At 35.1% G+C, this 17,593-nt stretch overlaps 1 protein-coding gene across 5 annotated transcripts in view; it reads left to right on the top strand.

The window, feature by feature from the left end:
- Nucleotides 1–698: 698 nt before the first annotated feature.
- Nucleotides 699–17,593, top strand: part of ROBO1 (roundabout guidance receptor 1) — a 1,092,383-nt gene continuing 1,075,488 nt past the window's right edge. For 2 of the 5 annotated variants that reach the window (XM_045286236.1, XM_045286238.1), the window contains exon 1: nucleotides 701–778. In XM_045286236.1, the coding sequence (XP_045142171.1) occupies nucleotides 760–778 (19 nt within the window). In that variant the 5' untranslated portion in view covers nucleotides 701–759. Of the gene's footprint in view, nucleotides 779–17,593 lie in introns of all 5 variants that reach the window. The other 3 variants (XM_004706419.3, XM_045286234.1, XM_045286235.1) reach the window with 2 other exon arrangements.

Raw genomic sequence — 17,593 nt, 5'->3', positions numbered from 1 at the left:
AACTTGAAACATTTATACATTATGTTCATGAATTTCTGCAGTTAAGATGAATTGTTATTTATGCAGCTGGGGGAAGTAGCAATGTGTTGTTAAGTTATGCTATATGCTGACAGTATCATAATCCTATGCTCATTTTTCGATATTCCTAAATGGGCTCAAAGGTAAGAGCAGTTCTGAGGACGGCATAGACCTGGGCCGTGCTTCTTCCTGTTGTACATAATATCACCGTGGCTCGGAACCAACTTGACTGGATCTACCAGGAACAAAGATTTGTTTTGTGGATGAATGGCCATCTAGTTTCCTAGACTTGATTCTAGAGTATTCCAACTAAATTGTTGATAAATCAAGGTAAATGTATTTCTCTGGAATCTCCTTTAGTGTAAAGAAAGCTAAAATCCGTTTAACATGATTTTTTAAAGTAAAACAACCAACAGTATATTTGTACAAAGGATATAGCTTAAAATATACCTTGGGAAAAGCATTCATTTAAAAAAATGTTGTTTTATCATTACAAAAAGTAACCTTTTCATTTGTTTGAAGTTTAATTTTTCACAGGATACTGTAAACATTCATTTCACAATAGACCTTTTTAAAACTAGCTTGTATTTTCTCTCTCTCCCTTTCTTGTCCTCCCCAAAGAGAGAAGAGACCTGTACCACGGGCCTGGGGTAATGCAAGGAAGGGACAAAAATGAAATGGAAACATTTTCCTTTTTTGGTCATCATATCACTCCTCAGCTTGCCAAAACATCACCTCTTCATGTCGCAGCTCATTCCAGGTAAGTGCTGTACATTTTTTCATCAATATTTACCATTCTTCTTCTTTAAATTCATGTTTATTCTGTGCTGTGAATCGGACATGTCCATTTTATTTAAGCGTTTTATGTGGGTGTGAATGCTTTCTGATGTATGCGTGCTGAAAAATGTCAGGGGCCAAATGGTCCTTCTGAATAGAGAGTATTTTATTTATCAGCCCCCTATAAAAGATAGAATTAAGGAAAACATTACTGTTAACTGAAGAAATAGAAGAAATAGACATGTTAGCTAAGTGAATCAGTGTGGTAAAACCACAATTAAAGTCGAGGGAAATGTGCACCACCAACAAAAAAGGCACACGGCATGCCAGTCCCACAGAAAAGGCACCTCAAGGGGCATGAGACACTTAAAGTGAGCTGTGCGTGCAGAGGGCTGACATGTTCATCAGCAGGCTGAAGTACCTATACAACCGCACCGTGACGCTATGCTGCTACCACGGTTACCATTGTTTCTGGGGGAGTTATAAACCTGTTTTCTTTGTCATACTTTTTAAATGAAACTAACATAACATGAATTTAAAATGCTTTAAACTATTTTATTGGAAATTAACTTAACTCAATGGTATGGTATAGGAAAATAGCCAAAAATATATTGATGGACTTGTGAAAATAGAATTTGTTTCCTGTCAAATAAGATTATGGACCAAATTATAGAGAATTTGGATCTACTAAATGTGCCGCACAGTTTAGCCAATATATGCATAAATAAGTAGAAAATACTGTTTTATTAACTCAAATAATATAATTTGAATTTTGTTATTTTATTGTTATATTTATTTAGATGTTCTACAACAACAGGTAGTTTATGTTGTATAGTCATACACAAATTCAGCAATAAGCATTTTCAAGTACCCCACAATTTGAATATTCAAATACAGCTGACCAACAGGGTGGGGGTCATATAAAAGGCAAATGGATTTATATCTGTTAAAAATGCTTTCATAATGTTGAAGCAAAAAGAGAATTTTAAATCTGTTGAATGATAGGCACTAAGCCTCATGGTACTAAATTAAATAACAGTGAATTTACAACCAGGCTTTTTCTTGTTTGCTTGTATTTTTATCCTTGTTTCTGCTTTCCTCTCTCTCACCACTACTCTTTTAAGAATTACCTTTATTAATAATATGCTAAACCTCACATGTATTTAATATATATGATACATATATATGGAAAATGGAAATGAAAGTACTTGTTAGTTCACAATCTTGAAATGGTCACTCCAAATAGAAGAGTATTGTGACTGTATTGAAAGCTACAGTGATTATATACAGATATTTAGGTATAACTATTCTTAAACTTGTGGACTAGCTGATACATATTGTAAGTCAAAACAGCTAATTCATTGATAAAGTAATCAAAACTCAAAATGGTTAAGAGGGAGTTGAACAATATCTAGCACACTATTTGAAAGGAGGGATATACGCCCTAGAGTACACGGTACTCAGACTTATTTAGAGCACCTAAAAAACTTAATTCAAGAATACCGTCCCTAATTTCTGAGAGACCCTGTAAGAAAATGTCCAAATTCTGCTAGTAATATCTTATATTAAAATATTTTAAGAACTAAAGACAGCTTAGAGAGTTAGATCGATTGCCCCATGTAGTATCTAAATCATTTATAAAAAGGTAATAACTTTATAATCAATTTGGTTTTGTAAAATGCCATATACTTACTCAGGAGCCAATTTAGGGATACATTTTTCTTGTAAGCTTGGCACCCCCAAATTAGTATGCATAAAATTAAATATATCTTATTCAGGACTATAGAGTTCAAGAGTTAATTTAATGCAATTTAACTTTCAAAAGTACTATGCTATTAGCTTGTCAAAGTTAATACCTGGAGTGTGGGAGTCATATTCATAAAGGCTACCCTTCAGACAGCACTACTCTGCTAAGACTGGGAAGGTTTTAGAAAAATTGCTGAAAGAAGTCATTGGCCTTAGATTGTGACTTTATGTTTGAGGATTGTAGTACAAATGTTGCCTGGGCCTGCATGAGCTCGATGCCCTTCCATAGGTTTGATGCCATTCTCAAGAACAGTATGTCAATCTATCTCGTTGACTTTCCCTTGTTTTTACAGACCCTCCATTTTATCAAACATGAAAGTCCTTCTCTAGTGAACTAGGTGGTTACCTGAGTCATATTCAATTAATATGGACCTACTAGTCATAATCCTTTTGTGATGTATAATTCTGGATTTCATATGCTTGTAGCTATAGTCCTGTTTTGAAGGGCATTACCTGCTAAGGAATAGAAATAGGATGTGGTTAAGATCTGAATTTAGTGTAGGGTATGAATTGGACCACACATTTTACTTGGTTACTTCTTGATTATTGTTACATGTAATATTTATAGGAATGATTCGGTACCACTGAGAGAAGAAAAGCTGTTTCTGTCATGGCCTGGGAAAAGCTTTCAGATTAAGGTTAGAAGGAAGCCAATGCCTACTGGCAATATCATCTGAGAGGTCCTGGGCCTTGTGTGCATAAATGCGATACAGTCTAGGAGTAGATCACTATCATATTTGGGTAAAGGGTTATATATTAATTTGATCGCAACATGTAACTTATATCAAACTACCTTTCCCTGCATGGATCAGGTTAGATGATGGCTCAAGATTCTGATAAAATTTTCCTGTGAATAATTGTGAATAGGATTCCCAGTAATGCCACCCTCCTGCCTGTAGAATGATCCCCTGAGAAGCAGAAGGTCTCTTCCCATTAATAATAAGACCCAAGTTTGGAGCTTCCTTCCTGGACCCAGCATCAGACTTACACCTACCTGAATATTTGAGACTGAACAGCAGCCACTACCACGTGAGGCATCCTCAAACTTTCTAGAGTTCTGTGAGGAACTGCAGTTATTTTAAAGAATCCAGAAATGCGGGGATGTTGGGGACAAGGGAATGGAAAAGAATAGCATTCTAGAAGAGTTGGGCTTTGGAGAGTTCTTCACTTTCTTCAATCTCTAACTTCTTGGAACTAGATTCGTATTATTTATTATAAATGACCACAGGTTCTATGAAAGTAATTTCAGAATGGATATCTGAAATTGTGCCTTGATTTTGCTGTTAGTGGCGGTAGTTCTCCATCTTTGTTGTGCTTATTGGAAGCTCTGCATTTGGATGAGGCTGAGCAGAACTCAGAGAGAGCAAAAAAAATTCTGGATTTTTTGAAGATTAAATATCAATAACTCTTTTGAAAGTTCTCATTCAATTGATTTTGTTCCACTCTTTATAAAATGAATGTTCTGACATTTGCTTCAATTATTTTTTTACAGTAAGTATATACACACTTCTAACTAAATAAGGGGAAGTGAATGTTGCATAGAGCTTGGGTTTTCAAGTGACCATTAGCAAAGGTGGCTACTGGAACAAGATGTCGCCAGGTACCAAAGAGCAGTTAAGACACCTGTCGAAATGCAGCTCATTGGTCTACTGTAGGAATGAAGTGATTTCCACTCTAACAGTGACTGGGTTACTTGGTATAATTAATATAAAAATATCATTTGAATATAATGTCTAGAATTGATGGATTACCTAGCCCTTGTTTCTTATTTTCATTTTTTTTGGTTTTATTTTAAATACATTTTAGGAGCTACTGTTACATGTTACAACATCATAGGGAAGCAGTTGGTATGTCTGGAAGATTCTTTAAAATTACTACTTCACTCTAAGTCAATAAATATTCTTCTTGGTGAAAATAGAGTCAATTTTAAGAGAAAGTGATCGTTAAGAAATGGGTTTGCGGAATGATTGGCCCTCTCTAACCCTTTGAGTTGTTGTCTTCCTTGCATAGAAAGCCCATTAAGACCTGCCGCCTCTTTATTAAAACCAGGGCTAAAGACATTTGTCTTGTCAATTTTCCTCATCTCTAATTCACATATAAAATAGTTCTAGAGCAAAAGTGGTTATCTCTGAAGGCACGCTGTGTGTATCTGGGCTATGCCCCATCTTTATTTAATCTCTGCTAGAAGGGAATCTGACAGATTCACATGTTTACATTTTAAACACCAACTTTAGTTTCCACGGATGTCAGCAAGACAATGAAAGACAAGTGTTAAACTGTAGGTTTTAAATGTATGAGTTCTATATATGGTGAACCTGGGCTGAAATTTAAAGAACATCTGTGGCAAAAAATAAAAGTGAATTCTGGTGGTAGATTTCAATATTTTTCATGGAAATGGATAACAGCTAAAGTACAAGGTTGGGTTTCTATTTGAATTGATCAGACAGCCCATCTTAAAGTGAAGCATGATTTATTTTCCCCTCTCCATTCTCTAAATGCACAGCAGTATTGCCCTTCATTAATGATGCAGGTGCTGACAGGGTGATTTCCTTTGCCCTGATCATGTCAACAAGCCTTGAGTGTGAAATTGTCTGAGATGATTTACTGCTTCCCCGCCCCTCCTGTTCTTCCACCAACACGTCAGGACCTTGCTGCTGTACCCAAAGGAAAACCATTTTAAATGGCTAAGCACTTTTTGGATTTGAGTCATCCACATATAAAAAAAGTGTGTGTTTTTGATTAAAAGTTTCTTCATGTAAATGCCTAGAAACAATAAATATATAAATACAAACCTAGGATTTATATGCCATACATTTTAAATCTTAGACATAATTTGGGGGAGAAAAAGGCATACAAGTTTCAGAAATCTCAATGTAAGAGAAACTTTAGATTTTTTTTTTTTAATACTTTAATGATGAGACAAAAGTGCTTGAAACAGGTTTTTCTTCACAGGATTATTTTTCGGTTGGCATCACTTTCGTAGCAGAGTATTAATGAGCAGTGACAGGAAAATATACATTATTTAGAACTGATACACATTGTTTTGTTCATAAGTAGCCACTTTAATTTAGCTTTAACTAATATTTGGCAGTGAACCAATTAAGTTTACAAATATGAAGAATAATGTTATTTCCTGAAATTATTATATTTCCATTTGAAAGAACTTGAGTATATTATTTAGTTTTGTCACTTGTATTGATGAAGGTTTTATAATAAACAAATGGATTTGAATTCATGATATTGATAAATTTATACAAACAGAAATTAATTTATTGATACATCTTTTTATTTTAAAGCATCTTCTTGGGGGCTGGTTCAACTCTTATCACAGTCCATACATACACCCATTGTGTCAAGCACATTTGTACGCTTGTTGCCATCATAATTCTCAAAACATTTTCTTTCTACTTGAGCCTTTGGTATCAGCTTCTCATATTTTTCCCTGCCCCCCTCATGAAACCTTGATTATTTGTAAAATATATAGATTATCTTTTTCAGAATATTTTGAGATTTTCCTTTTAAAAATGATTCCTTCAATTCATCACAAATATAATTGATGAAGAGAGCCTAGATTTGCAATGGAAGGAGCTACTTTACCCAAATATGGGTTGAACATAGTTGAATGGATTTCAATCATATTTGTTATCTGAGGAAAAGTTTTCTTAACAAAAGGATAAAAGTGTTAGAAATTTTTGCTGTTTTATATATTGCAAGGCTTGGAGAAATAAAACGTGAGACCACTGTTAGTATATCTTGGTTTTGTTTGTGCTTGCGATTTCTATCCATCATGATAGATGATATTCAAAGTATAATTGTTCATGATACAAGAAAATCATTAGCTCATGACAAAACATTGAACTTAATAAGTCTATCAGAAAAATGGATCTATGCAATTGAAAAAAGCTTTACATAACTACTTTATATTTTTCTATAGGACATAATGTTACCTAAATTCAGAAAGTGTTAACCCAGATATTATGTGACTGGAAATTTAAAACTAAGCCAGAATAATATGAAATTCATTAAGTCAGAAAATTATTCTACCAAAAAGGCTAAGAACAAGAGTGTGTTTTAATTGGTGAGCTCTACTTTACCTCTCTGGATTCTAATATCCATTTCAATGGCTACATAGAAGTCACAGACAAAGATGGAAATGAATTTCAGGTAGTTAACAATTTGGGATGATCAGGGTTATCAGTATGTGTTACAAAGTTCTTTCAGATCTGCTAATAAATATCCCAAAGGGCATACCACTCCCCTAATACCATTCCCCTATAAATCTCAACCCTAAGGCATTTAGTTCAAGTTCCCTGGTGAGCAAATCCAGCTTCCTGAATAAAGTGCCCATAGCCACCATGCCCTAGTCAGCTTGAGCCTGAAGGACCTTAGCTCCACTTACGTGGGTGGGCAAGCCTACCTTCCCCAGTTAAGTGCCCAGAGGCACCCCATTTCATAAACCAGCCTCCTACACAAAAGCAATCCGCTTTGCTTGTCCCATGTGTTTGGGAAGTCCACCACTGTGCACCTTGCTCCGGCTCCTGGTTCTGCTTCTGCTCCTCTGATGGTATAGCAAGCTGTCTTCTGGATCCAGGAGGTTCACTGGGATGTCAGATCCAGAGGACATACTCCACTCTTGGCTCTTCCTCTTAATGAAAGCCCATCTTGCTCCTCAGTAGGCTCATTTTATACACAGCAGGTTGGCCTTCCAGAGAATCCTGTTCACAATTAGTCACAGGTGAATCCTACCAGTATTTTTCTTCCATCTTCTTACAAGATCAATGCAGGTAGTAGTCATTTGGTAGGAGTTAGGAGACTTTGGAAGAAAACTAAGCTCACTGCCACCGAGTCAATGCTGACCCTTGACAGCCCTAAAGGACAGACAGGGGAGGAGGGCACCCATGCATTTCCAAGACTGTTAACTTTTACCAGAGTAGAAAGTTCATCTTTCTCCTGAAGAGTACCCAGTGGTTTCCAACTGCAGGCCTTGTGGATCTCGTGTGTTTAGTAATGTTCTTTTGTGTCCTTTTTAGTGAAGTATCTATTAATGCCCTTTGCAGATTTTGTCATTCATTTCTTGGTGTTTTTGCTGTGTGATTTAACGTATATAAAAATATAAGAGAAGACAAATTTGTAAGATGAACGTTTATTAGCGTGTACCAGGGGTGTAGCAGAGGGGGCGGGTGAAGGGAGATTAGTGGTATTGGAAAATGCATTGATTAAGGCAGGGTTACATAGTCATTGCAATTGTTTTCCACAAGTTGTGCACCGAGAAAGAGTTAATTTTGCCAAAGTTATGTAAGTTATATTTACAAAAGGAACAATGACAGCAAAAGCAAAAGATGAGGTGGTTTATGTACAACTAAACAAGGATTTTGTAAACTGGTTTGAAGGCTTAGAATCATAGTTTTGTGGAACATCCCAATTAATTGGACTGCTGTGTGTAGTGCTTCTGCATTGCATCGTTTCCTGCAAGTACCTGGGGACTGAAAGCTTGTATGTGCCTTCCCAAGCAGGGCAACTGGTGTCCGTTCACCTCGAGTATCAGAGGCAGGAAGAGAGGCAGGGCTAGGAGAAGGATAGGAAGCCTATGGAATGAGGAACTAATTGCCTTCTTTTTCAAGAGACCAGAAACAATGGATCGTGTCTAGTTAACATTATTGAGCATTTTGATTAAAGATTCCGTAGGACAGATTGATCCAAAGGGTAGACATTTGGAAGGAAATTTCAAATTTTAAAGGGATCAAACATTCTAGAGTCCTGGGGCCCTATACAACCCTGAGATTATTACTTTGACACCATCTTAAATCTTAAACTAGAAATATCACCAGGCATCTTTCTTAAAGCCAGGAGGAGTTGAGCTTAGCTAGTAAAAGGTGTGATCCTGGAGTATTGTGATTGTGTAAGAGCTATGTGTGTATACGGGATCAAAGTGACAACAACAACTAGAAAAATTAGATAGAAATGTTTGGGCCAGTGAATGTATGGTAATGGGGGAGGAACAAGTCCAAAGAAGAGTAAGGATTGTTTCACATGGTGTAGATTGTAATCAATGACACTAAATCACATATATACATAGTTTGACATTGATGTGTGTCTTACCTATCTTCTCCAAAAAGAAAAAAAGTTAACAGACAGGAGAGAGAATATAGTTTGTTAAGGATGGCAGGACCAACATTTAAAAATAAATATATCTTATGCTCATAGATTTTTCTAACCTTGTATCATACCTGCAATTCCTGTAATAAATTCCCTTGGTTATGGTATATGACCCTTTAATATGCTGTGGAGTTCTGGTCAATAATATTTTGTTTAGGATTGATATTCATAAGATTTATAATCTTGATATTCATAAGATTTTTGGCCTGTGATCTCATTTATTTTGGTGTCCTCATATCATAGTTATGTTTGTTTCATAAATTAAGGCATATTCTTTCGCCTTCTTTTTTGATTTCTTCCTTAAATCATTGGTAAGTTAAAAAGCATTAAGTCCCATATGTTTGTGCATTTACGTTTTTTCTATTATTTATTTCTGGTTCACTCTGTTGTGATGAGAGAAAATATTTTGTTTGATTTCAGTTTTCTTAAATTTATAAATATGCTTTTTAACCCATAATGTGTTCTTTTCTAGAGAATGATCCATGTGCACTGAAGCAGAACACATTTTGTACTGCTCGTGATGGACGTTAGTTCAGTAGTTTTTGTGTGTCATTAAGATCCTGTTTTTTTGTTAATCTTTTAAAAATTACCATCAGTCTTTTCAGAAATTTGAAGGAAATGAAGACAATTCTTGGAAAAAATAATAAATAACTGGAGAAGACTCTTGGATTAACAGAATCCAGAGAGCAAGGTCCGATCAAAACACTAGCCTCGCTAGGGGATTTGCTGCCCCCCTTGAGTACAGCACGGAATGGTCAGCTCAGGAGGTTATGCCATCGGCTTTGGATTTCATTTCATTTTGTTTCGTTTTCACTTCCGCAGGAGTAGTTTTGATTGATTTTCTCAAAGGACACGAGAAAATCATAGGGGTTTATGATGAAGATTTTTTTAAAAAAAATGAAACTGCCTTGATGGGGGAAAGGCCAGGGATGTTCTCCTGAGGAATTTTCCCTGCGTAATGATGCGGCTGCGCACTCTTCAAGTGGTGGAAGGATTGGCCTGCGAGAATTTTATTGGGGAAGCTTGCCTCATTCTGCCCTCCAGCTCTGCTCTGGTGCATCTAGGGTTCTTTTCACAAAGCTTCAAGAATTTTTAAAATGGAATGTGGCTTGGCCCCCTTCACAAAGCAACAGGTGGCATTTTTTAAAATCATTTTATCGGGGGCTCATACAACTCTTATCACAACCTATACATACGTCAATTGTGTCCAGCACATTTGTACATTCATTGCCCTCATCATTCTCAAAACATTTGCTCTTCTCTTAAGCCCTTGGTATCAGCTCCTCATTTTCCCCTCCCTGCCCCTCTCCCTCATGAATCCTTGATGATTTATAAATTATTATTATTTTGTTATGTCTTACCCTGTACAATTTCTCCCTTCACCGAACACTTTCCTGTTGTCTGTCCACCAGGGAGGAGGTTATATGTGTGTAGATCTGCATGGAGAATTTTGAAGGATTAGGACGTCTGAGAAACAATCTTCAGACATGTATAGACCTAGATGGAACATAGGCAAAGAATCAATAACTTCATATTTTATATTTTTGTCTAAGAACATTTTGTAAATCACTTTGTAAAAACATTATGTTTACTCTGAATAAGAATCTAAAGTGAGTATGAATGCGCCTCCAAAAATTGAAAGCTCTTCTTTTTCCGTTAGTTCACATGACACAGAGCTAACTCCAATTGCACATGTAATTCATACTTGTCAGATTTGATTGCATACTTTATTTCTCACTTGCTATTTCCTTTGGAAATAAACATTTATGTTCATTGTTTGTGTTTCCTATGCTAATGCCAGGAGAAAGATGCAGCATTCTTTTCCCGTAAGGAATTGCAATATCAAAAGTTCACAGGGACAGTTTTATTCTGTCCTATAGGGTCACTATGAATTGGCATCTACTTCAGGGTAGTGAGTTTGATTTCTGGTTCATAAAACAAAATTGATATATTGTTAAATACTAGTAGGTTAGCAGTACCGTCACTCATTGCCCACTCTAATGGATAGCAGCCTTAAAGGAGAGGATACAACTATCCCTGGGGTTCTGAGGCTAGAAAAATTAATGAGAGTAGAGAACCTCACCTTCTTCCTTCAGAACAATTGGTGGTCTCAAACTGCTGACCATATACTTAGTAGCCCAAGGCATAACCCACTATGCTGTTCTCTCGTGAAGATCTTTATTTCCTTTTGGAGCTTATGGTTTTTCTCTATCGTCAGTGAGACTTTTTACTTAATCATCTTAAAGTGTATCTTTAGAATTAATGACTAAGTGAACATGGCAGATTTGGTCAATTATATGAATAGAATACTTATTTTAGACACATTTACTGCAGGGAAATATCAATGATGGAGGAACTCCATCATGGCATATGCAAAGGTCCTTGTCCTCTGACGTTTTCTTGAGAATAGACAGCCATGGAGTCAACTGAGTGCTAATCCATCCTTAATAAAGGTGAATAAAACATCTGTTCCATGTGAATGGAATATGGGATGATTATGTTAATAAGAAAAGGTGTTATTAAAAAACATTTCATGGAGAAAAGCAAATACGTAGGTTGAACAAAGAAAAGGCCTTGGGGCGATGGTAGTAGAGGTTACTGCTAGTGCCCCTGGAACTGGAGCAAAAACTTAAGGGGATCATGGAAGAGTTCACAAAGCAGGATTCAAGCAGACAAAAGGTGGAAGTTAACTTTTATCACACACTGGTAATGGGTCAGGTCGTTGAGAAACATTTTAAGTTTAGGCATTTTACCAAGTTGAAAAAGGGCACCTAGAACGTGGAAATCCGAGACAAGTACTGGAGTTATGCTGAGTGTGAGAAGCGCAGCTATGACTCGGCTTGGCGGGGTAGAGAGAAATGATGGATATCTGGAAATGAGCACAAAGAGACCAATGTAAATACGACGCTGAGCAATGTTCACTGTGAAGCCGGGTGCTTCCTGCTGCAGTGAGCCAGTCATGCACTTTAAGTAGAAGAGTTATGTGTAGGTTTTTATTAGAATAGTAGCTAAAGTAGAAATGGGGAAAATATAATGTCTTCAAATTTATTGTGTATTTACTTAAGAAGTAATTGTCTCGTGTGTACTGTTACAGCATACTTTCGTAAATTCTGAGATACTGTGAATAAGGCAATCTTGGTATTTTTTTTAATACAGAATCATAGAAACTACATGTTGGTGTGAGATGAGAGGAAATGGAAAGAAGGGACTAAAAAGATGACATCAAGATTTCATTGTTGGGGGGTGGATCAAAGGTGGTGTCCTTAATGGAATAAGGCTGATAAAGAATACTGCAGTGCATCAAACACACAAATACACACGGGTTCCAAAGTTTGTGGAAAATGAAATTAAATGATAATGGCATTTTCCACAACTTCTTTGAGCCCTTATATATATATGTATCTCCAGAGTATTTATAATATATAACTGTAATAAAAATATATGATCATAATATTATGTTTCCATTTGATTTTAGAACCAGCATTTGCTAAACTCAAATCCCTATTGAATTGAAATTCTATCTAAATTCACTATGTACTGAAATCCCATTAACAGTCACATGTATCCATCTCTTATAAATTTTCTATTGTCTCTTGTATACATGTTAACACAAGAGTTTTTGTAGACAATCAAGTTGAAATAAAATTCATAATATTGATAATATACTCAAATTATGAAATAAATGTCTGTTTACACATCATGTATCTGTTATATATTATTTACATATAATTGTGTAGTTCAAGCTTTTCCTGTCGAGAGACATTTTAGGTTTAGACATTTAGGTCTAAACTTTTAGGTTGAGACATGTTTTTGTAGAGACATTTTTAAAGTTTCTTTGATTATGACGTGTGTCTTGACATTATCTTAGGACCTTGGTTCATTTTTATTTGTGTGCTTGTGAATGTAACAAACAATTGCGAATTGTATTAGAAGTATTGTCACATCTTGATACAGAACACACTAGAAAAAAACACACACCAATTCCTGAATTCCTGGAGATTTTCTCTGTGTTGGACATGAGTCCTTAATAGAGAGATTCCCGAAGTATTCCAATTCCATGCTTATTAGCCTTGGTTTATTTAGTGTGAGACTTTATTTAACTGCTTAAGTAGCTGGAAGCAAAGTAACAGACACAATCGGCTACAAGACACTCAATGAAGAAACTCTTGTTTGTACTCAAGTGTAGAGCCTAGGCCCATTCCACTTGGCTTTTGTGCTGGACCTGATTTGAAAAACCCCACGTGACAGCCGACCTAATTAAGCCATCAGCATGCACTGCAGAAAGCACAGTGGCTCATATGGAGTGGCATACGTAATTTTTTCCCTCTATTGCTTAGTTAATAGAAAGAGGTACAATTCTAGATGAGGACTGATCAGGGCCATCTACTACAGCTGTTGTAATGGTGCCTGGGGGTGAAGAAAGCCTTTGCTTAAAAAAGGAAAGAACTATTTGTCTGGGACACTGCAATTACTTCATCCAACTATCTCTCTGTTTTGTAGTGAGCGTTAATTCATTCTGCTTTTCTTGTAACTTCCGTCTTTCCACTGACCATGGGCCTGTTTTCTTTCAGTGGTAGACAGACTGGCCTTTAGTATTTTACACAAAATCAATTGTTAGAAATAATCCTTCTTTTTTAGTTGCATTGTTTTGTATTGGGAAGACAATATATTGAATATTCTCAGTAAGAAGACATCTCTTTTAGATTTTCTTTCATAAAAATATAGAACTATACCCATTGCTTTCACAATGTCAATTCCTTCATCTATGTTCAATCTATGCCTGAAATTTTTCCTAGGCTTCAAATAAAAATAACATTTACTGACAATACTTAATTGTAGTGGAATCATGAGAAATGTCTTAATTTATGATTAAATTAAATTTATGTATTCTCAACAATGTACATAATTCAACTAAAAAGACAGCGATATGCACAGTTATGAACAAGTAATCACATCACAGCCGATGACAAATATTCAAAATTGCTTCCTGGTTTGCAGTTCTTTTAAGATAATTGTCAACTATAACAATTCAGGGTCAAAATTTGGAGAAAAATATGCATTTGAATCAAAAATATAGAATATATTAAGGAATATTTAGGCTAGCATAATCCACATGGTTCTCAAATTTTATGTAATGAATAAATATTCACTGCGATGTTAAATCATTGTTTAAAGCATCAAATTTTACTGATGAGAGGACCATGTATATTAAAATTGCAAGTACAGTTGAGATCTATTCCTTTATTACTGTTCATTATTTCTTTTGTTTAGGAAGTTGTTCATCAGAAAACTAGATCTTTTAACTCAGGATCTTGATAGTTATTAAGCATTAACTAAGACTGGAAAAAAAAGGTAATTTGGGGCTTAGAACTGAAACCAAGAGCTAATTTCTATATTGAGGATATTAACAGAATGTATTTTCCCATGAAATGAAACATAGTTCATTAAATCATTTTGGGGAGCAACATGCTCTCATTACCATTATGCTTTTAATTACTTACATGTGTCTTTACATCCATTCTATACCTCATAAAACACTGTATTGTTACATACATATCTAGAAATTTTCTCTCTTCCAACCTTCAGAGAAGCATTTCAGAAGGTACGTGTTTTGAATAACTTCAGAAGAATGAAGTAGCTCACATTTGGTATAGGTGCAATGTGTCTTTTCTTATAAAGGTTTTATGTTGGGAAATATTTAAAAATGATCTGTAGCCATCCCATTTGGAATTTGGTTGTAAGTTAAATGAAATCAGTTTGTCCGCCAGATGATACAATTATGAGAATCTGTAGGGTATGAAACTGGGATGACTAAAGAGGAAACTATTAGAAGTATGTGGTTTCAAAGAGTGGGACTGGTAGATTATTTCAATAGATTTTATTTGTAACAGCATAGATTTGGATAATGTTAAGTGCAGATTTAATGACAGACTAGGAAGAAGGAGCGATAGAGTAGAATATTAACATAGTTATATATGTTTTTTTAAATGTTTTTGGTAAATTAAGTAGGGTTTATGTTTCAAATCAGAAACTTCATATTTAACAAACCAAATCCTCCAATAGTTTACCCTTCCCCCAATCATTGATTTTCCTATTCCTTCTTTAAATGAATTGTTTTCTTCATCTTACCTTTATAAAAATTGTTTTTTAACTATATATACAGGTTGTCTCTGGATCATACTAAATGTATACTTAAAATATTGGTTTTATTACCTATTTTTATTGCCCCTTTTAGATTATTGTGTTTATCTCCAAAATTAAACATATCTACATATTTTAACTTCCTTTATACAATCTCAAAGACTGGATTTGGGGATAGATTTTTGAAAACATTTTCAATGATACATTTATAGGATCAAACCACAAGTATTATTTCATGATTTACCCTCAAAATATATGTTTTATTTTAATATCTGACTTTAGTAACGGGTTTCTTCTGGGGATCTTGATATGCAGTAGTTTCTCTCTAAAATCACTTTTCGCCTTTGGAAGGTTAATCCTTTACAAGTTATTGCCTCTCATAAATTGATCTAATCTTTTAAATAATGGCTGGACATGCTGATGATCAATATTTTATTGCTTCTACATCCTAAAATTCATGCTTCACACCATGAATTATAGTTAGATCGTTATCACCCAGCACCACAGACATAGCAATAATATGCATGGGATATTACTGCTCAGCTTGTGGTAGTGTTTATGAAACAAGACCCTGCTTGAATGATCTTATTTCAGCCTTATTGTAATCCTCTTTAATTTATAGAAGGAAAGCCCACAGACAGTTATTTCTGAGATAGGTCTTCCCAAGGCCAGAGTAATAGCTCATGGTGATTTTTTTACTATAATAACTAAATCAAAAATGTCTTGGATTTAAGTGATTATAAATGAATCATTTTACTATGTTTCCAATGTGTCATGTAAATTAATGATATATAATTAGCAGTGTAGGTTCAGAATGAAATAAGGCAGAAGCTTAATGCAAATGGCACTGTACAATATCACAACATAGAAAATATCCCACAATACTTGATTCTGATAATAATTCCTTATTCAATCATATGTAATCATATGTTCTTAGTAAAAATATGATACCCAGTCTTTGTGCATATTCATTTAATAACATTTGTTTTCACCATTCATAAAATCTAGAATTTTCTTCGTTTTCTTTCATTTTGGACACAAATGCAGTGACTTCTCTGATTCCGATTCTAGTGTCCATGCTCCATTCATCTGTTCCAACATTTGCTCTTTTGATGGGTGTTATGACAATCAATATTTGACATTCTAAAAGTACTTCTAGTAATCCACAGGATGTTAGGATCATGATTTTGATTGAAAAATGGAAATGTTCTCTCTTGGGAAACCAAGCAGGGATGTAAAAATAAGAGCAATCAGAAATAGTTTTTCTGCCTTATAATCTTAATCCTATTATCTGTTTTCAATCAGTTCATCCACCTAGACAGACACATCCACTTAAGTATTTCATAGTCTTAAAGGTAATAAGGAATTATTCATCTGTTTAAACACTAATGATGCTATCTACATGAGGTGTATGCTTGCCATCATTTGTGGATTGATACAGATAAAATTATGCACCGTCAAAATATATATTGTAAAAAAATCCCAACTTTTGTGCCTATTGTTAAAATGTCATATGGGAATGTATTGGTTATGATGAACAAACAGGAATGATGTGTGTTGAGTTAATATCTTTCGAAATACAGAAAAAGATTAAACGAGCAAATTAAGAAACAGATGGAACAAGAGAGATGGCAAGATATGTGAAGATTACCCTGAGCCAGAAGTTCTGAAATACAAGGATTTTTTCCAGAGGAGTCAGAAAAGAATGTTTCCCCTAAAGCAGTCACCTTGAATTTACACCTTTAGAGCCTTACACTGTGTGAAAATAAACTTCTGTTCATAAAAACCATGCATTTGTGGGTTTTGTATTATCGTAAATCTAGATAACTAAGATAAGGATGATTACTTAGTTTCAGACCAACCCAGAGCAACATGATAAATTAAACCCCAGAACAATAGGAAATATTAATGCAAGTGAGTTAGTATTATCTACCATATGTACTAGTGTATAAGCCGAGTTTTCCAGCACAGTTTTAATTCCATTTTTGTGGTAAAATTAGGTGCCTCGGCTTATACTCAAGTATATATGGTAACTGATATTTACCAGTGTTTTATAGATTGTACTGACACTTTGCTTTTTCTTGAACTGAATTATTGTTTTAGGTGTTTGACAAAATAATGTACCTGTAAGCATTCACTATGTACATTGGAGAGATTATAATAGAAAGCATGAATTCACTATGAACAATGTTATTGTTGTTGCCGCTGCTGTTACTGTTAGCTCTGACTCACAGGGGCCCTTTATGCAATAAAGCAAAACAATAAGACTTGCCCTGCATCAGCCTCATAAGTGTTATGTTTATCCCATGTTGTAGCCCCTGTGTCAATCCCTCTTTTTTGTGTTTAAAGTCATTTTATTGGGGGCTCATACAACTCATCACAATCCATACATACATCAATTGTATAAAGCACATTTGTACATTTGTTACCCTCATTATTCTTTTTTTAAAATTATTTTATTGAGGGTTTGTACAGTTCTTATCACCATCCATACATACATCCATTGAGTCAAGCACATATGTACACCTGTTGCCCTCATCAATCTCAAAACATTTGCCCTCCGCTTTAGCCCTCAATATCGTTTGCTCATTTCCCCCCTCCCTCCCCCCTCCTCCTTCCCCCCTTCTTAACCCTTCATATTTCATAAATTATTATAGTTTTGTCATAAGTTATACTGTCCGACGTCTCCCTCCAC

The sequence above is a fragment of the Echinops telfairi genome, unplaced genomic scaffold (assembly GCF_000313985.2).
Source record: "Echinops telfairi isolate 266 unplaced genomic scaffold, ASM31398v2 ScPeMD7_6;HRSCAF=24_1, whole genome shotgun sequence".
Lineage (NCBI taxonomy): Eukaryota > Metazoa > Chordata > Mammalia > Afrosoricida > Tenrecidae > Echinops > Echinops telfairi.
Note: the sequence above shows the minus strand (reverse complement) of the source record. Positions and strands in the feature narration are given on the sequence as shown.